Source organism: Anabrus simplex, chromosome 6, assembly GCF_040414725.1.
Source record: "Anabrus simplex isolate iqAnaSimp1 chromosome 6, ASM4041472v1, whole genome shotgun sequence".
Taxonomy (NCBI): Eukaryota; Metazoa; Arthropoda; class Insecta; order Orthoptera; family Tettigoniidae; genus Anabrus; species Anabrus simplex.
The window spans coordinates 2,323,867-2,341,369 of record NC_090270.1 but is presented as its reverse complement, the minus strand read 5'-3'; the positions used below and the strand labels follow the sequence as shown (position 1 = coordinate 2,341,369).

Below are 17,503 nucleotides of genomic sequence, written 5' to 3'. Positions count from 1 at the left end.
GTGACGGACAATCACAAAGCAAACGTCTTCATGTTTAGACATTTTGGACAACGTCAGATATTCAGTCGATAATATTCCAATCAAACTAAAAACAGGAAATCAAATCCTAATTTGCGGGTACTAGGTTCATGTTGATGAAGAGAGGATGGAGTGTGCATTTGTGTCAGCAACATCTCATTGCCTAGAGCTTCGAAACCGCTAAATGGAACTGATTATGCATCAGGACAGAGTAGAAGTTCGATATTCAAAACCTTGTTTTGTTGCTCTGGTGAAGCATATGCAGGAGTTCGCTGAAGCTGCTGTGCCCTATTGTCGACGTCCTTCAAACATTCGAGCTTAATACGAGAACTTGCGACGTCTTCCCTTTCAGAATACCGGGCGAGTTGGCCGTGCGGTTAAGAGCACGCAGCTGTGAGCCTTCGTCCGGAAGATAGTGGGTGCGAATCCCACTGTTGGCAGCCCTGAAGATGGTTTTCCGTGGTTTCCCATTTTCACACCAGGCAAATTCTGGGGCTGTACATTAATTAAGGACAAGGCCGCTTCCTTCCCATTCCTAGGCCTTTCCTATCCCATCGCCGCCATAAGACCTATATGTGTCGGTGCGACGTAAAACAACCAGCAAAGAAAACCTTTCAGAATGTGCTTTTTACAGTGTGAGGTCAAATAATATCAGCAAACTGTTAGTGATATTATCCTAATCAAGTTCGTAAGACCTCTATTTGTTTATATTGCGTAGGCAAGAACACAAAAAGTACGCTACCACTCCAAGCCTTCGTCCAGGGAAATCTTTAAATTGAGCATGAAGAGGCCAACTGCAACTTCATACAGGTAATTTTGCCGATATTTAATATTACTAATGTAATTTACGAGCTTCAGTGAACATATGACCATACTGCATAGTGTTTTGTAGGCTGTCGTCCTTAGAATAAGTTTAGAACATTGTGCGTCTATGTCTGCCATCTAGCGGAGAAATTTTGTCGCAGCGTAGTCGCAAAAAGGCTCGCATAGAGTAGGCAGTATAGGAGGATCGAGACGGCGGTGAGTCCGCGACAACTAATTACAATATGTACCGGTAGGGGGCACTAAATGTAGAAACAGTTGTTTTGGCTTGTGGGAATGCGAATAACTTATTGGTAAACGAGCCCAAATCAACTTCACGAACAGAACAGAACTTATTGGTATAGTAGTAGTAAGTCCTGAAGCTAATGAGTTCGTTATTTGGAACTATTGTCTTTGTCATATATGATATTTTTTAATATTTTTGAGTGATTGGATGACATTTTGAAGTGCAGGAAATACTTTGTTAGAAATTATTGAACTAAATGTGCCAGATTCCCGAAGTAATCTGTCTATAACCTTTGGCATCAAAACAAATCAATACTAAGGTTAATTTGTCTTTATTTTATTGGATTGTCGTTACTGTTAATGTACAGTGTCGGCTCATAATGTTCGGTATACGTTACCAACGCAAGACAAGTTGTGTTGTTAGGTTAATGTTTGCCGTTTCTCTCTTTTCAGATTACTTAAAATCATGTCTGCTGAGCAACAACAGTTTTTTCTAAAATGGAATGATTTCCAGGCGAATATGGTGAATTCGTTTAAACATCTTAGGGATGAGAAGAGTTTTACTGATGTGACGTTAGCTTGTGAAGGCCAGACATGCAAAGCACATAAAATGGTTTTGTCTGCTTGTAGTCCGTATTTCAAATCTTTATTAGAGGTAAGTTATGTAAGAATTATTGTTTACTTTACTTTCTCAGATGTTCTTAAAAAACCTCATTAATTTTGTGAAAGTTAAATGTGCCTAACAGCAGACTTGCTTAATAAAATCAGGTAATTAAGTATTGCTGTATAACAAATTATTCCTGATGTTGAAGGAACATGGAAAATGTAACTAATGTACACATCTTACTGGCAAGACGATAGATAAATGCTTGTAGTTTAGGTTTACAGGCAGTGCTTGTGGCAAGCTATGCTTTCTGAAGGATAGAAAGATGTCATTGTATAGGTATGACATCTAGGAAGCGACATTATGATTGAGGTGACCCACTTCCTGTTAGCAAAATTGATGGTAGAACACTGGCCTTCCTAGCTGAACTGGGCAGGTTTGTTCCTAGCTCAGTTTGATGGTATTTGAAGGTGCTCGAATACATTAGCCTCATGTCGAATTTTCTGGGATGTAAAAGTACTCCTGTGGGACAAGATTCTTACATCTCGGAATCTGTGAAAAACATCAGAGTAGTTGGTGGGACGTAAAACCAGTAACATCATTATTATTAAGTAGCAACATGGATGATTCTGTTACTGATGAAGAAATCTTTTGTAGCACCATTTGTTGTCCTTAATTTAATTAGCACCTACGCTTGCATCAAAAAGTTTAAACTCGCTTCTGAAATTCTTTATGTATTCTTGAAACTGATACATAATTGAGATTTATTGGATTTCTGATCTATTTCCTGCTGCAGGTATTTGACCATTCTGATCTGTTACACACTAAAAATTGTTATTTAATGATATTTAATTATTATTAGGTATTATGTAGGGTATAACTTTACATCCCACAGCCCAACGTTTATAACATTATAAGGAAGTGTAAATAATGCAATTCTTACTTGGGATTCCTTTTAGAGGAGAGATGTGTTCATTGTGATGTCTAGGAACCCACCAACCCGCCCCCAGAAGTAGATTTACTTTTATAACCTAATAAAGAGCAGCATCCGCCATCGTCCATGGCCAAAGTAGCTTCTTGCGTTCTCATTGGTCAATGCGAATGGAATGTGATGTCATTTTATGCTTACAATATTGTGATCTTTTCAATACAATTGGTTTTATGTTGTTAGATCATAATGCTACAACACTATTTTATAGGGACATGTTTTGCTTGAATTTCAAGCATCCTCAGCCTATATAATTATCTCAAGGTTAAGAACTGTCATATTTGATTTGCTTTGACAAATTTGTGCTTAATTATAATTCTAAAATTAAGTAATAAAATATATAAACATAGGAGTTTATGAACACATTAATAGTTTAACAATATGAATGACTATACTAAAATCGAAATAACCGTTAATTCTAAAGATATTGACGTCCAAAACAGTATCTTCAAATGTTGAAAATTTGGCTAAAATTGTTTTCTCAAATTGTTTATTAAAAACAATTGTAATTTAACTTCTACGTTAAAATTTGAGTCGTAATTATAGTTAAAACTTATTGGTGTCTGAAGATTGAAATCTTGGATACTTTGGAATTCAGCTTCAGGTTTTAATTTTGAGGTTTGCTACTGTAATTTAATAGTTTTGAACAGTAAAATGTTGAATTAGTAAGGTTCAACGAACTAGTCTTTTTTTTTACGATCAGATTTTCCGTTGGTAGTAGTTTGTATTTATGAGGGTTTTAGTCCAAACGGACGTCAATCCAAAATCTTGAGGAGTTGATTTGTTTCTTTCATAATATTTACACTGCCAGGAATAAAAATCTATATCCTCAAGGACAAGGTCATTTTATTCACAAGCGATGTGACAGATTGCAGGAGTATCTGATTACATATTCAGACCAGATGAAACATACGTCACAATAAAGGGTGCCCAAACAGATGCATCAATACACAGTGTGCCCCCTGCCCCTGTCGGCAATACAGGTGTGTATTTGCGCGTGTAAACGATAGATTGTCCCAAGCATCTTGCACCTTTTGATGCAGTTCGGCAATGGTTCTTGCAGGCTCAGGAGAACGTGTAAATGTAAGTTCCCACTTCATCGTGCCCATACGTGTTCATTTGGTGAGAGATCCGGTGATGGCCAGGGCAGTTGATGTACACCACGTAGATCCTGTTGAAGAAATGACAGTAGCACAGGGACAACCTGTGCAATGTAGCAGACACTCGTTACGTTACCCTACAGAAACACCAACTGTGACCTCCCCACTCCATGAAGCCTGGGGTGGGATCTGGGTGTCGTGAGCGAATGCACTCTGGAATAGGCCACTCACCAGGTCCACGTCGTACATGTGTAGGTCCATCAGTTGCATACAGACAGATCCTACTCTCATCACTGAAGACAACAGTGCACCATTCTCCTCCCCAGTGGACTCTTACACGACACCAGGGTAGACGTGCTTGGCGGTGTCATGGTGCCAGTGGTAGCCTGGCCAGATGCACACGTGATCGTATTCCTGCTGCAAGCAGACTGTTTCCAGTGGTCCTTGGCGACACAGCAGGTGCAACATATGACTGGATTTCGTCCCTGGATGATGTTCGGTCGGCCACCACTGCTCGCACAATGTGTCGATCTTGACGTGCTTATGTACTACTTGGATATCCGGAGCGTGGTGTACGGGTGTGGGAATGTTCCACAGACCACCGCTGAAAGCAGCAACATACCACCGATACATTGTGTCCAGCACGTGCAGGAATCCGTCGATACGTCCAGCACTGAAATTTAAGATTAAGTTGTGCACATAATATGGTTAATGTTAAAACAAAGTTCATTGATGCCGTTAAGAAAGTTCCAGTTGATGTTTTTAACGCTGAAGGCAAATATTGCACATGAAGGTCAGATTAGTTCTAAGATGCAGCTGGTAAAGTTTCACTGTTCAATGCGGAATGAGAAGTTTGATCTAATAAATGATTTTAAAAGCCAAAATTAGTACAAGGACTGCTGAAGAAACGGGCCGATCAAATGGCATAAGTAATATGTGACTCACCTTGTGCTGCGATGTGTAGAACGTACAGTAGAAGTTTGCTGTAGCGAGTTCGGCATATAACGAGAACTCCGTTATAGCAACGATTTGAATCTGTCCCTTCAAAATTCCTATATTAAACTGTGTATCGTCCTTCGGTTACAGTGAGGGCCCTATCACTGACGCATTCGTTATTACGAGCGATTAAGCGCGCACGATTTTTTCCGCTACCAATATTTATGCACCCCAGCGATGATATTGCATTCTATCGATTACCTTCGGGATCGTTTCTCTCTATGTGCGCTAGCGAGTTCTCTCGTCAACATTCTAAGCCGATGTCAGAGTCGATTAGTAATACCCGTCGACTGCTGTTCCGTAAAGAAAATTCGAAATGAAGGAGAACATATTTTCGTAATAAATGCGTTAATAACGTGTCCGATAACGGTTGTTAACTCGTTAAAAATTAAGGCTGACTAAATGACCGCTTAATTTTGAGACTAAATGCTGCAATTAAGTAAGAATGGGATACACCTCGTGATATGGCAGAGTGCTTAATTGATTTCAGTGGTTAGTTTATATTTTTTCGCATCTGGTTAAATTAAGGAAAGGCTATTATGAAAATTTATAGCGAGAAAGTTATTATTTCTCTACTGGCGCTTGAAGTGTGTTTTCATCATACATATAGTACGTGCATTTGCGAACTCTCTCGTCGACATTCAAAGGCGATGTTGGAGTTGATTAGTAATGGCCGTCGACTGCTATTCTCTAAAGAAAATTCGAAATGAAAGGATAACTCGTTTTCGTAATGAATGCGTAAATAACGTTGCCAATAGCAGTTGTTAACTCGTTAAAAATAAAGGTAAACGATATCATCATCATCATCTTCCTTCCAAGTATTGGGCCATGTGACCCGTTACGGTCTTGCATTTTACTTTTTGCAAGACTTGAAAGCAATCAAATGTCCTTCCGGCGGGTTGCTAGCCTGAAGGAAGTAAGACCATTGGTGAGGCTGCCACCTCTCAGCTAATGGACTAGCTGAAATCACAGCATTTCCTCCATAATGGTTGTAACGGTTATACCGCCGTGACTCTGTCGACAGGGCCTCATCTGTGGGAACAGGTTTTTTCATCTCGGGAAGGTGAGGTTGGCCTTTGTGCAGGAGAGATTATGTCATAATCATCATCATCATCATCATCCTTCCAAGTACTGGGCCATGTCATGTACCGGTACGAAAATTAAGTAAGAATGTGATACACCTCAAGATATGACAGAGTGCATCACTGATTTCAGAGGATATTTCATATCTTCTCGCGTCTAGTTAAATTTCGGAAAGGCTATTTACATGTACATTTTTCGCGAAGAGGTTATCATTAATCTACACGCGTTTCAAATATGTTTTCATGATACATATACGGTTAGGTTAGGTGACGCCGTTTGAAGAAGAAAACTGAAGTGTTTGCAACACCGTGATACCGTATTTCTCGGAATCCAAGACTTTGTTTTTTCAGAATCTCATGCGAAAATTCAAGGGTTGTCTTACATTCGCGGCCTAACAGTAAGTTAATGGAAACCACTGGCAACTACCACGGTAACCACGCTGCTTCTTTTCACACGTGCACACATACACACACTGAAGTCGCTGACAAACGACCGTCTCTTTACTATACATCGCTAGCCGTGACAACCGGTTGTACAGTGCCTGTGTGTAACCCACTGCCTGCTCGATCTGCATCCGATGGCTGCTTATACTGCCTGCTCATTCCATATTCAAACGTGTAACACGACTTACAAACAATCTGCCACTAGATCGCAGCACCAGACGTACCCAGTTATCGCGTGAATAAAGCTAGATAAGCATACAAGCAAAATTTAAAATCTGAAATTAACAGAAAGATTAAAGAATTGTACGCATGAAGTGGTTCTCTAGAGAGTAATAGCTTCAGGACTTTTCAAGAAAGAGATTTCGACGAACAAGAAAACCTGCAAACTTTGTCTGTATGGTACTTCCCTACGTTACTAAGTAGAGGTTTCACGAATTTTGCACCACAGTTTCTGACACAAGTTCCTGGTGCTTATTGTTACTAATACACTTTAAAATCTTACAGTGGCACAAAGAGGGTAGAACATAGCTTTTTATAGTCTGGAGCAGACTTGCAGATTTCTTGCAGTACGATAGAGCTGCCTCAACAAATTTCTGTAGCCCCATAATTAGGCCAATAAATCGTTGCTGGGGATAGCGCAGGCCTCCTGTATCAGACTGTCTGATTAAGTTCATCAATAGGGATGCATTAAATGAGGTGGAAACGTTACTCAAGCACGTGCTGCATTGTTTTTTCTTCGATTACACGCACTAAATAACCACACACTAATACATGGGAAGCAGGTTCCAAAGTGACACACACTGACTCAGGGGGCTCACGAACATCTTCCAGTAAATCAAGTACATATTCAGCGGGGATCACTGGTTCGGTTTCGTCAAGTCCGGGAGAGGGTACTGAGGCAGAAAATTTTGAATTTTGCTTGTGGATAACGTTAGCACCATCGGTAGACATTAAAATACCGGATTTTAGAATTCTCTTTATGGAATTCTGAGTACCGGTAGCCTGGGAGTCAGTCATGTCATTGCACCTTTCTCCCATTCTTATTGAACTAAACACGGCTTCAACTGGATTTCCTGAAAAAGTCTGTGTCATGGAATGAAATACCATGGCATTCTGGTTTCCCTTTCTTTGATTTGCAGAAAGGCGTGCAGCGGTACACCATTTTTAATGTAAACAAATACAGTACTACCCTATTTCCCGCTATTTCATTCCGACAGTTCAGGAGCCGGTTGGTACTGCCACCTGCTGTGTGTAGTTGTAAATGGAGTGTTTCATTTAGTGCCATATTAAAATGTTGTAATGAGCAGGCAGTATAAGCAGCCATCGGATGCAGATCGAGCAGGCAGTGGTGTAACCAAATACAGTAGAGATAATACGCGACACTGAGCGAGATATCGAGGGACAGCTACTGGAGCTCACTCTAGCGGATAGACCTGAACAGTACTGATTCTCTCATAAGAACACGTGTATTTTTGTGTGAAGTTTTTGGTGTAATTTATGCGTTTTATGAGTTGACATAAATAAATAGTAGTGTGTGTCATTCCTTGATATCTCCTCTCAACATGAGGGGAAAGGTATGTGCTGTGTTTGGCTGCAGTAATTACGAAGTAGAGAAAAATGTGCGGTCGTCCTTCAGGTTCCCTCATGACAAGAACATGTAAGTAATATTGTGTTTGCATATATATTCTTCCCGTGACAGACATTTTTATAGTACTTCATAATCTTCTGACCTGCTCAACCCATATTTTGACTGGCATAAAATGTAATACGCATATTTTATTCTATAGTGCAGCAGTTAACCTTCAATACCGATGTGTTGTTGTAGGTGTGATCTGTGGGTTTTGAAATGTCACAGAAGCGATTTCGATAAGGTGTACAAGAAAGAAGGGACGTTACGCTTATATAAGAATTATAAGATCTGTTCAGATCATTTCCTGGCCAGCGACTTTAAAAATCCTCGACTATACAGCCAAGGGTATGTTACATTTTTACTCTAATTGTACGTAAATATTCCTCAAAGCATCACTATCGACAACATTTTCATACTTCTTTTATTCCTCTTCTCAGATTAAAGCCAGGATTTTATAGATTTTCTTTCTGTTAGTAGGCTTCATGTTAAGAGGAAAATTGTCCAGATTTTAATTGTTGATTCATTGCGTCATGTGTGTAAGGAATGTGCTGATATTTTTATTGACAACTGTCTTAATGTGATAAAATGTTTTTTAAATGAGAAAAAAAAACAAATCCAACCGTAAAAGTTCAGGCAGGAATGCTAAAGCTAAAAAAGTAATGCATAAATGAAAGATCAAGCCATTTCACAGCAGCCCATTTCATATCTTGTTTGTGTGTCTAATTTCAGTCTTTGAATAATAACCTTTTAAATAATTCTTCATTAATTTATCCAGAATTGCTTTAGCAACTTCGAAGTTAATATCTCAATAACACTTTCTAGACGTAATTTATTTATCCACTTCCGTATATACATTTCCATTGATATTTGAATTTAGCGCGATTTGTTCAGGTCAAGTCACTAGGAACGCCACCGTCGAATTGTCTCCCATTTTAACAAGGCGAAATCCGTAAGTGTCGCGTATTATCTCTACTGTATGTGGTGTAACGTAACTGGATCTCAGGAAATAGTGATGAGAGAATGGCGTTCTATTAGCCTCTACAAACACGTTTCTCAAATCTGCAAAATGGCATCAAAACATGCGAGCCTTCGAATTCTTAGAAAGGCCATGGCTACTCAGTAGCAGAGTTATAACACGTCTATCGTACTTGACGCTTAGTAAAATTTTTATAGACAGCAGGAATATTTTTGTGAAGGATGCTGTAGTCGTATTTGTAAAGATACGTGGAAAAGGTATTGCCGGCAAATTTTCAACGGGTTCTCGTCAGTATTATGCCAATTTTAAGTTAATGGTTATTAAACACTCGGAATGTAGGATAATTGTGCAGCCACAAGAAAATACGGCATAGGTCTAACTCATTTGGCTGAACCCGGCAAGCGAGACGTGCGTGTAACGGTAGCCGGTTATATCTGACGCTGAGTAATTATAGACAGCAAGAATAATTTCCTGATGGATCGTCGTATTGTAGAGACGCATGGAATAGGTATGCCGGCAAATTTTCAACGAGTGCTCTTCGGTATTATGATGCCAATTTTAAGTTAATGGTCCTTAACCCCACGGAAATAAAGAATATTTGTGCAGCCACAAAAAAGGCATGACGAAAGTCAATGTTCGGCGTCTAAAAATAGACTCGAAATGCGTAGGCCTACTGTACAACAAAGGCATTCATATGATTTTACAAAGTACTTTTTGAGCCAGATTTATTTTTTAAGGAAAAAGTGGGGTTCATCTTGGATTCGGAGAAATACGGTACGGTACTATATTTTTTTCAGAATGAAATTAAACATACACTTTCATGTAGTGTAACTTTTTGATGATACTGATAAATAAAATCATGAATAATATAAATAAAAATATGTAAATAAATAACATTACTCAAAAACTTCATAAAATACTTGAAATAATTAAATTAATAAAATAGTTAATCGAAATGTCCGTAGTATGGGCGCCACAGTTCACCAGAATGGATCCCTCGAATTTTGATAGAGCATGATAAACCTTATATCACAGGGCGTGTACATAATGCTGCGTACTGGTACATCTGCTGCAGGCCTTACCTAACCTCCTGAAAACGACTAAATAGGTAGGAACTGCACCTAGGTTCATCAATAACTCCACTTATTCTAAAATAGCTAACTATATTCTTAACAAAATCCGTGCACGAGCACCTCATCAACACACAAAATTATACATATAATACACACACAAAAGATTGCTGGAAGATTTACAACAACAACAACAACAACAATGAAAACCGTGGGAAAACGAAAGCGAGAACTAAGCTACCATTTGTAGATAGTCCGATGAACAATGTACGTGTATGAAGATAAATACCCTTCACTGTCTCTATATCAATTCGACTTACCGATTCTCATAATCAGCATTTCTAACATCACACAGATATTGTACCTCGTAATACTGTGTTCACAGACTTTAACCACTTGTTGTAAAGATATATACATTTCAGTAACACACGCCTGTCGATCCTCAACATAAATTATGGAAAGTCTGAGATAGCTTTCATCAATATGTAATGCCAGGCCGCCACAAGTGCTACAATACTTAATGCGCAAGCACTCTCCACAATGAGCCACTTTCCACGAACATAACAAGACTACGCTCCACGAACATTTGAAGTCCAGTCCATTGCAGCCGTGTCACTCCAGTACCGTGTATGAGCACCACTTCCTTCCCGTACAGTGTGTCAGTTGTGGTTCTCTTATACAGTGTCACTGGTTGTAGTTGTCTTCCTTCTCGTTCCTTTACAATCTCCCTGGTTGCCGCCGTATGATCAACCTTTATAGATCCCCCTCCTCTCAGATGATACGCCTGGATTGGTGCTTGCCAGCCAATCATGAGTGAACCTCTTGTCAAGAGCATGCCCTGAACTTCTCCTTGCTCCCTAGAGATAAACAAACTCTGGGGTTTATTACACGAGTCAACGAACTTCCCTAATACAACAACAAGCTCATCTCATCAGGCTGGGATATATACATGACTCATGGAATTTCCAGACACAAGTACATCACAACAAACACTGGGGTAGCCACATGACTCATCCAAATTACCAGAGTTATTAAAGCAATGTTTTCCCACTCGTGCAAAACAAATTACTCATACCTACATATGTGGATATCTTCCAGCTTACAAATATAAATGGCAAAATATACAAATGAAATACTGATAATAATAATGATGATAATAATAATAATAATAATAATAAATCGAATACTGACAATAATATCTCTAACTTCTACATATAATTAGGGGGTGTGATAAATGTACTATCACAGTAGTATGAGATTTCGAAAAATAACTAACAAGTAAGCCGTAGTGTGGATATCATCTGCGGAAACGCAAGTTGCGACCAAACTGATTGCCGTTTCATACCAATTTTAATGTGCATAGGGGGTTTTCCGACTTTTATTTAAAAAATCTGATATAACGACAATCCTCTATAGCGAGTAAATTTTTCGCCGTCGTGAATTCTTGCTATAACGGACTTCTATTATAGCTAGTTTTACATGACTGATACGGAGGGAAGGTATGTAGGTATGTATAAGGATTGGAGGGGAAGTGCGTGGTACGTTCTACACATCTCAGCACAAGCATATTACTTATGCCATTTGATCGGCCCGTTTCTTCAGCAGTCCTTGTACTAATTTTGGCTTTCAATATTATGATTTATTAGATAAAACTTCTCGCTCCGCATTGAACTGCGAATCTTTACCACCTGCAAGTTTTTTAATGGCATCAATGTATTTTATTTGCACATTTGCTGTGCTATTTTGAAACAGATCACTTAAAGAGAAAAATGTAATTTTTTTTCGTATTTTCCATACGAACTGATACTTTATTGTTTTAAAGGTTAGTGACATTCAACACCATTGCACCATTTTTAACTCAACTTGGGCAAACTAGCAGTGACATTTGACCTTGAAACACACATTACTGCGGTACATCTCCGAACATGGAACTGGACACATTGCAGGCTGTCCTGGGCAATTTTTACAAAAAAAAAAGGTGTTTTCTCTTGCACAGTCCCTTTTCTTTCTTTGAACATATTGCTGGTAATATGGAACAAACAACACAATTAGGTTTGTGACTTGTTCTGCTACTCTCCAAGAAAGTGCCTCTCCGTCAGGCGCGCTTGAGGTATGTAATCGGAAGATCGTTCTCGTTTCGCCGGCGTACTGCGCTAATACTCTCGTAGAAGTTCCACTGACAGAATTTCTGAAGTCAGAAGCACTAATTGCCCCTTTTTGAAGCTTATTGTACAATATTCTTCCATTCATTAGTGCAGTTTCAATGTAATCGCTAATGTACCGCTAGTCCGATACAAAATTAAGATCTTCCTCGTTGGCACTTTCTTCCGAACAGTCACTATGCACATCATCACTTGTTTCATTGTCCAAATTTACTGAACAGTCTGAATCAGAATTGGCCACTAAAAGATTGAAGATTTCTTCACCATCATTACTAATGTTGTTCCGCGCGCTCATAGCTGCTGAGTGAAGCCTGCTGTCGGCCGGACAGCTGACAGGAATGTTGGCGAGCGGGCATGTGATAGATAACAAATAAACATAGGTCCAGTATTGGCGGCAACGTTTTCAAACAATGCTTAGTACATAGTCAATACATGACTGTAGATGTTTGTATTATTAAATGCGCCTTTATTAAAGAAGCGCGCGGAAACTATAGCAGGAAAGTACCAAGTCAACAAAAGTTGATTACTGCAGCAAATGCTATAGGGAAGTAAGTTGACAAAAGTTGACTTCCGCAGCAGAAGAGTTAAATGTCATTGCTGCCACACATCTTCAGCATTAAGATCAATTAACTAGAAACATTCCCTTAGCGGCATCCAATTGCCTTATTTTAATGTATGGTGTGCACAATTTAATTTAATATCATCGTGACCACCCTTTATCTTCAGTTTTAACTTTGTGAAGGTACACTACAATATTCAAATTCCATCTAATTTTAACTCTCACATGTTCATTTTAATGTCATTGTATTGTACATTGTTTTTGGTCTTATTTGATATATTGTATAATTTGTTAAGGCTGATTGACCTTGTCTACCTTGACCTTAGGTCGAAACTAGTACCAAATTAAATTAACTTGTAATGTAAACACATTGCAAAACTTTGTATTGAAAAAGTGGAACTGATAAAATTTATTTAACTATTAATGGGCTAAGGTGTACAAGCAATTCACCATGGAAGATTGGAGATCAGTCATTTTACCAATTCTTGATTTTGACTTGAAAATTATCGGTCTATAAAAATTTACGGAATGCTGTTGTACTTCAGGTATGCTTTAGTGATGAAAGGATCTTCCAGATTTGAGTGTATTAAGAGACGACCATCAGAAGAATACAATGATTGAAGATTATTTGATAAAGATGACGGTACCAATATGGTCAGTAATTATTGGTAAAGGTTCAAGGTATGAAGGAAGAACAGTACATCAATGTTCTGCAAATTCAGCTGCTTCCACAACTCTGGGATTGGTTCAGTGAAAATCGAAAGCAAACTTTTGTCCAACATTCTATTTGCGATCACTCTTAGAATATAATGACTTACAAAGAATATAATGACTTACAAACATTCAGGTTGTCGTGAGGGAATTCCCTACTGAAGGATTGGTACAGAGAGACAGCCCTCAAGTAATTGGCAACAACTATGTGCTAGCATTCTGATGATGAAGGGCATTAAATTACTCATTTTTACTGTTTGTGTCTGACGTGCTAATATCATCACAGACAGAGATTTAACAGAACCATACATGCTTTTTATTTAGGGTTACTCGATGGTTGTGGGTGTAAAGGCAGTCAAATGAGTTATAAAAAGCAGGACGATGCAGGGCATATTCAAACTGTTAAATTTTACACTTTCCAAATTAAAAACAAAGATTTGTGCTGTACCACTCCGCTTCCTCGATAGTGCGACTCTTACATGTTATAATTCTCATGTTTAGGACCGTATTGAAATGTACAATGAAGTCAAATAAATATTAGTTTATTTTTTCCATCTGTTCAATAAATAAAAAAGGTAATGAATTAAATAAAATTATAGGGACATGTGTCGCCTTTTAATTATGGGCATCTTCAGCCTTAATCTCAAATTGAAAGTTGATTAATCAGGTACCTGATTGTAATTAACTTACATATGAATGTAAAGGAAATGTTGAAAATGTGCGAAATGGTTGACAATATTTATGAAATTCTTAATATCAGGCCTTAATAAAGTCTAAAATACAAATATTCGTAATATTATACACTTTCTTGAATATAGTTAGGAAATTCTTGAAATGAGGCCTTAATGAAGTTTAAAATACAAGTAGTCATGAGTTTATACACTAGAGGAAACTTTTAGATCTTAAACAGATTGAATGTCACTATAATAATCACATTAAGTGGGGTTTATAATAAATGTGAAGTGATAAAACTGTAGTTTTCTAGAAGCATGAGAGAAGAAGAATGCTTGAAGGTAAGTTGCTGTGTTAAATGTTAGCAGAAAAGAATGGCTGTAGTCTCTTGTGTAGAGTAGTAAGGGAAGTTTGGACTGAAGTCCTACAATGTCGAAAGGCCCAGCGCAGGCTCTCTCCTCCATTCCGCCACATCATGTGGCTTGTAAGCTTGATCTCCGCTCAGGCTTCTTTCAGATTCCCATCTCCCACGATACTCGTCACCCGTATGGTATCCTATACCGCGGGAAGTGATATTGCTGGACCCGCCTGCCGATGGGGCACAGCCTGGCCCCATCCATCATGCAACGCTGGGCCATCACCGTGCAGCAGCTTCTGTCCCGGGAGTTCAACGTCGAGATGATCCCATACCTCGACGACTGGCTCATCCATTCCCCAGATCTCACTGACGACCTTATGCGCCAGATTGATGTCTTTCTGACCCATATCCTCGGCATTACCATCAATTATGCCAAGTCGGTGCTGCACCCGACTCCCATTCTGACCTACCTCTGTGTTACCATTGACATCCCTAGTCAGGAGATCACGATGCACTATGAAACGCAACGACCCGCCTCCTTGTGCGCGACCTTCACACGTTCACCCCGGTTCAGCTCCAGCAGGCGGCGGGTTACCTCTCATGGCTCAGTTGAGTCATGGGGTGGCCCGTTTTCCCTGCCAAACACCTCCTCGCAGGCGAATTCTTCTGGGTTCGACGACTACTCACCCTCATGCTCCTGTCCACGCCCCGTCGGATGTCTCCAACGGACAGGATTCTCCGAGTCTACGCCGATGCCACTCCTCAGTCAGTGGCGGCAGTTTGCCTGCAGCTCCAGACAGCCTGGGCCCAGGCCTTCGAGCGACGCCACTCCATCCACGTCGCGGAGATGGCCGCCGCCCTCATCGCAGTCTACAACGTCCTTCAGGATCCCGCTGTTGAGTATTTCGATTGTATTGAATTGTACACAGATAGCGCTGTGGCCCGTTACTCCTTGCAGTCGGGCCGCGGGGTTGTTCTGCATGACCACCCCTTTGTACTGAATCTGTATATCTTGCTTATTAATAAACTTGCACAGACAGGCCTGCGCCTGTCGTGGTGCTCCATCGCCTCGGCCGATAATCTGGCGGATGCGCCCTCTTGGGAAGTGCTGTCCACAGTACACGCGAGGCTCGCCCCGAGAAGGACGTCATTTGGTTGTCGGTCGGCGATGGGGCATCACCTTAGATAACTTTCTTCTTTAGCATGTCTTTCCTCTGGTTCATAAATTTTCTGTGACTACTGGTACGTAACACACTGGTTCATCATAGTATTCCAGCAATTCGATCCCTACTCTGACACGCTGATTTGAATGAGCAGTATGCAAACTTAAAGGAGTACGGCAGAGAAGTGTTCACAGCTGTCTGCGGCCTGGTCATCCAGCTCTGGAACTTTGGACTGTTAGATCATCAGCATAGTACTGTTCGTTAAAAGTGAGGAAATGTGTGGTTTTTGCTTGATCGAGAATTTCATATAAAGGCATTGCTACTGACGTCATTGGAATGCCCTGTGTTCATTTCAGTTTGGAAAACCACTAAGACAGTCTTTCTGAGGATGTAAAAAGGCAGGTGGAGTGTGAGAGTCTGCCATTACAATGAAAATTCACCAACTTGATTGTGACTGATGGTAGGCAAGAGGGCCAGTCCTTACATGAGAAAAGACGTTTGGTGACTTCCCCGTCGCGTTTCTGGGGTATTGGTAAGAGCTATGCAATTTAATACAATCTTACCCATAATGTGTACACTTCCTAACCGAGAATTACGTATACAGTGTAGAATTCTGAAGCGAAGCACGGGTACCTCAGCTAGTGTCCTCTAAAATAAAGTATAATATATATCACCTTTTTAGCCAATGACCTTGAAATTCACTGTCACGTTAATATAAAAGATACAGTATTGCCCGATTTTACATTCCCGCATTTTACGTTTTCGCGTGAAGAACATTTTTTGTTGGTTCTCTCAGATTCCCTATACTTGCAATGTATTAAATTCTTCAAATTTATGTTGTGACATTTCATGCTTCCTGCAATTTATGCCACATCAAGTTGCTCGAGACAGCAAAAGATTCAAGTAAAATGGTGTCTGAACTAACCTAGACGATTCGAGTAACTACGGCATGATGACCAAACCGGACAGTGCGCTCTTTACGACAATGCATGGGCATAAGTAGCCGATTCCGAACATCAGGAAAAGCTACGCAAAGCGTGTGACGACTGTTCACGAGCAGGTTGTCTACTTGACAGATTTATGCAAAACGGATGGCAGTTCTGATGAACGGGTTGCCTATCCAACAAATTATTAAAAAAATATATTTTATTGTCATGGATGTGTTTTAGCACTGGGGGTCTATGTGAATTTAGTGTACCGGGCGAGTTGGCCGTGCGGTTAGGAACGCGCAGCTGTGAGCTCGCATCCAGGAGATAGTGAGTTTGAACCCCACTGTCGGCAGCCCTGAAGATGTTTTTCCGTGGTTTCCCATTTTCACACCAGGCAAATGCTGGGGCTGTACCTTAATTAAGTCCACGGCCGCTTCCTTCCCATTCCTAGGCCTTTCCTGTCGCATCGTCGCCATAAGATCTATCTGTGTCGGTGCGATGTAAAGCAACTAGCAAAAAAGAAAAAAAAAAAAAATTAGCGTGGACAAGAAACCAGAGTTGTGGATGGAAAGTCGACGCTATTTTGGTGGACGGAAAGGCATGTAAAGTGGCGAATATTCTTGGCATTGAAGATTTCAATGCCTCCATTGGCTTGATGGACTGGTTTTGGGAAAGGGATAAAACTATTTGTGTGGAAGATTGCAGGAGCTGACCTAGACGAAAGTGGACTGTTTCTTTGTAGTGTGTTGCCCAGCAAGACTGAGGCATGGTGGGAACGCAAGCCTAAAAATTACTTTTTACATATCTGCACATGGCTGTCTGATAGCACGTCATTAAGTTCCAGATTTTGAGTATTTAAACATGAATGTTTGTGTGATTTCATAGAATCTGGTGTTGTTTTTACAACGAAACATGTCATTCTATTTTAATTAAGTCCTTTCTCTTTCAGGTATAATACCGTTTTCTTGCAGATAGTTTTGGCAGACTGAGGAAC

General features: G+C 39.9%; 1 protein-coding gene across 3 annotated transcripts in view; it reads left to right on the top strand.

The window, feature by feature from the left end:
* The first annotated feature begins 1,077 nt into the window (after positions 1 to 1,077).
* lolal (lola like) overlaps positions 1,078 to 17,503 on the top strand; it is a 110,061-nt gene continuing 93,635 nt past the window's right edge. Inside the window, exons 1-2 of one of the 3 annotated variants that reach the window (XM_067149681.2) lie at positions 1,078 to 1,189; positions 1,519 to 1,720. In XM_067149681.2, coding sequence (XP_067005782.1) covers positions 1,532 to 1,720 — 189 coding nt within the window. In that variant the 5' untranslated portion in view covers positions 1,078 to 1,189; positions 1,519 to 1,531. Of the gene's footprint in view, positions 1,386 to 1,518; positions 1,721 to 17,503 lie in introns of all 3 variants that reach the window. The other 2 variants (XM_067149680.2, XM_067149682.2) reach the window with 2 other exon arrangements.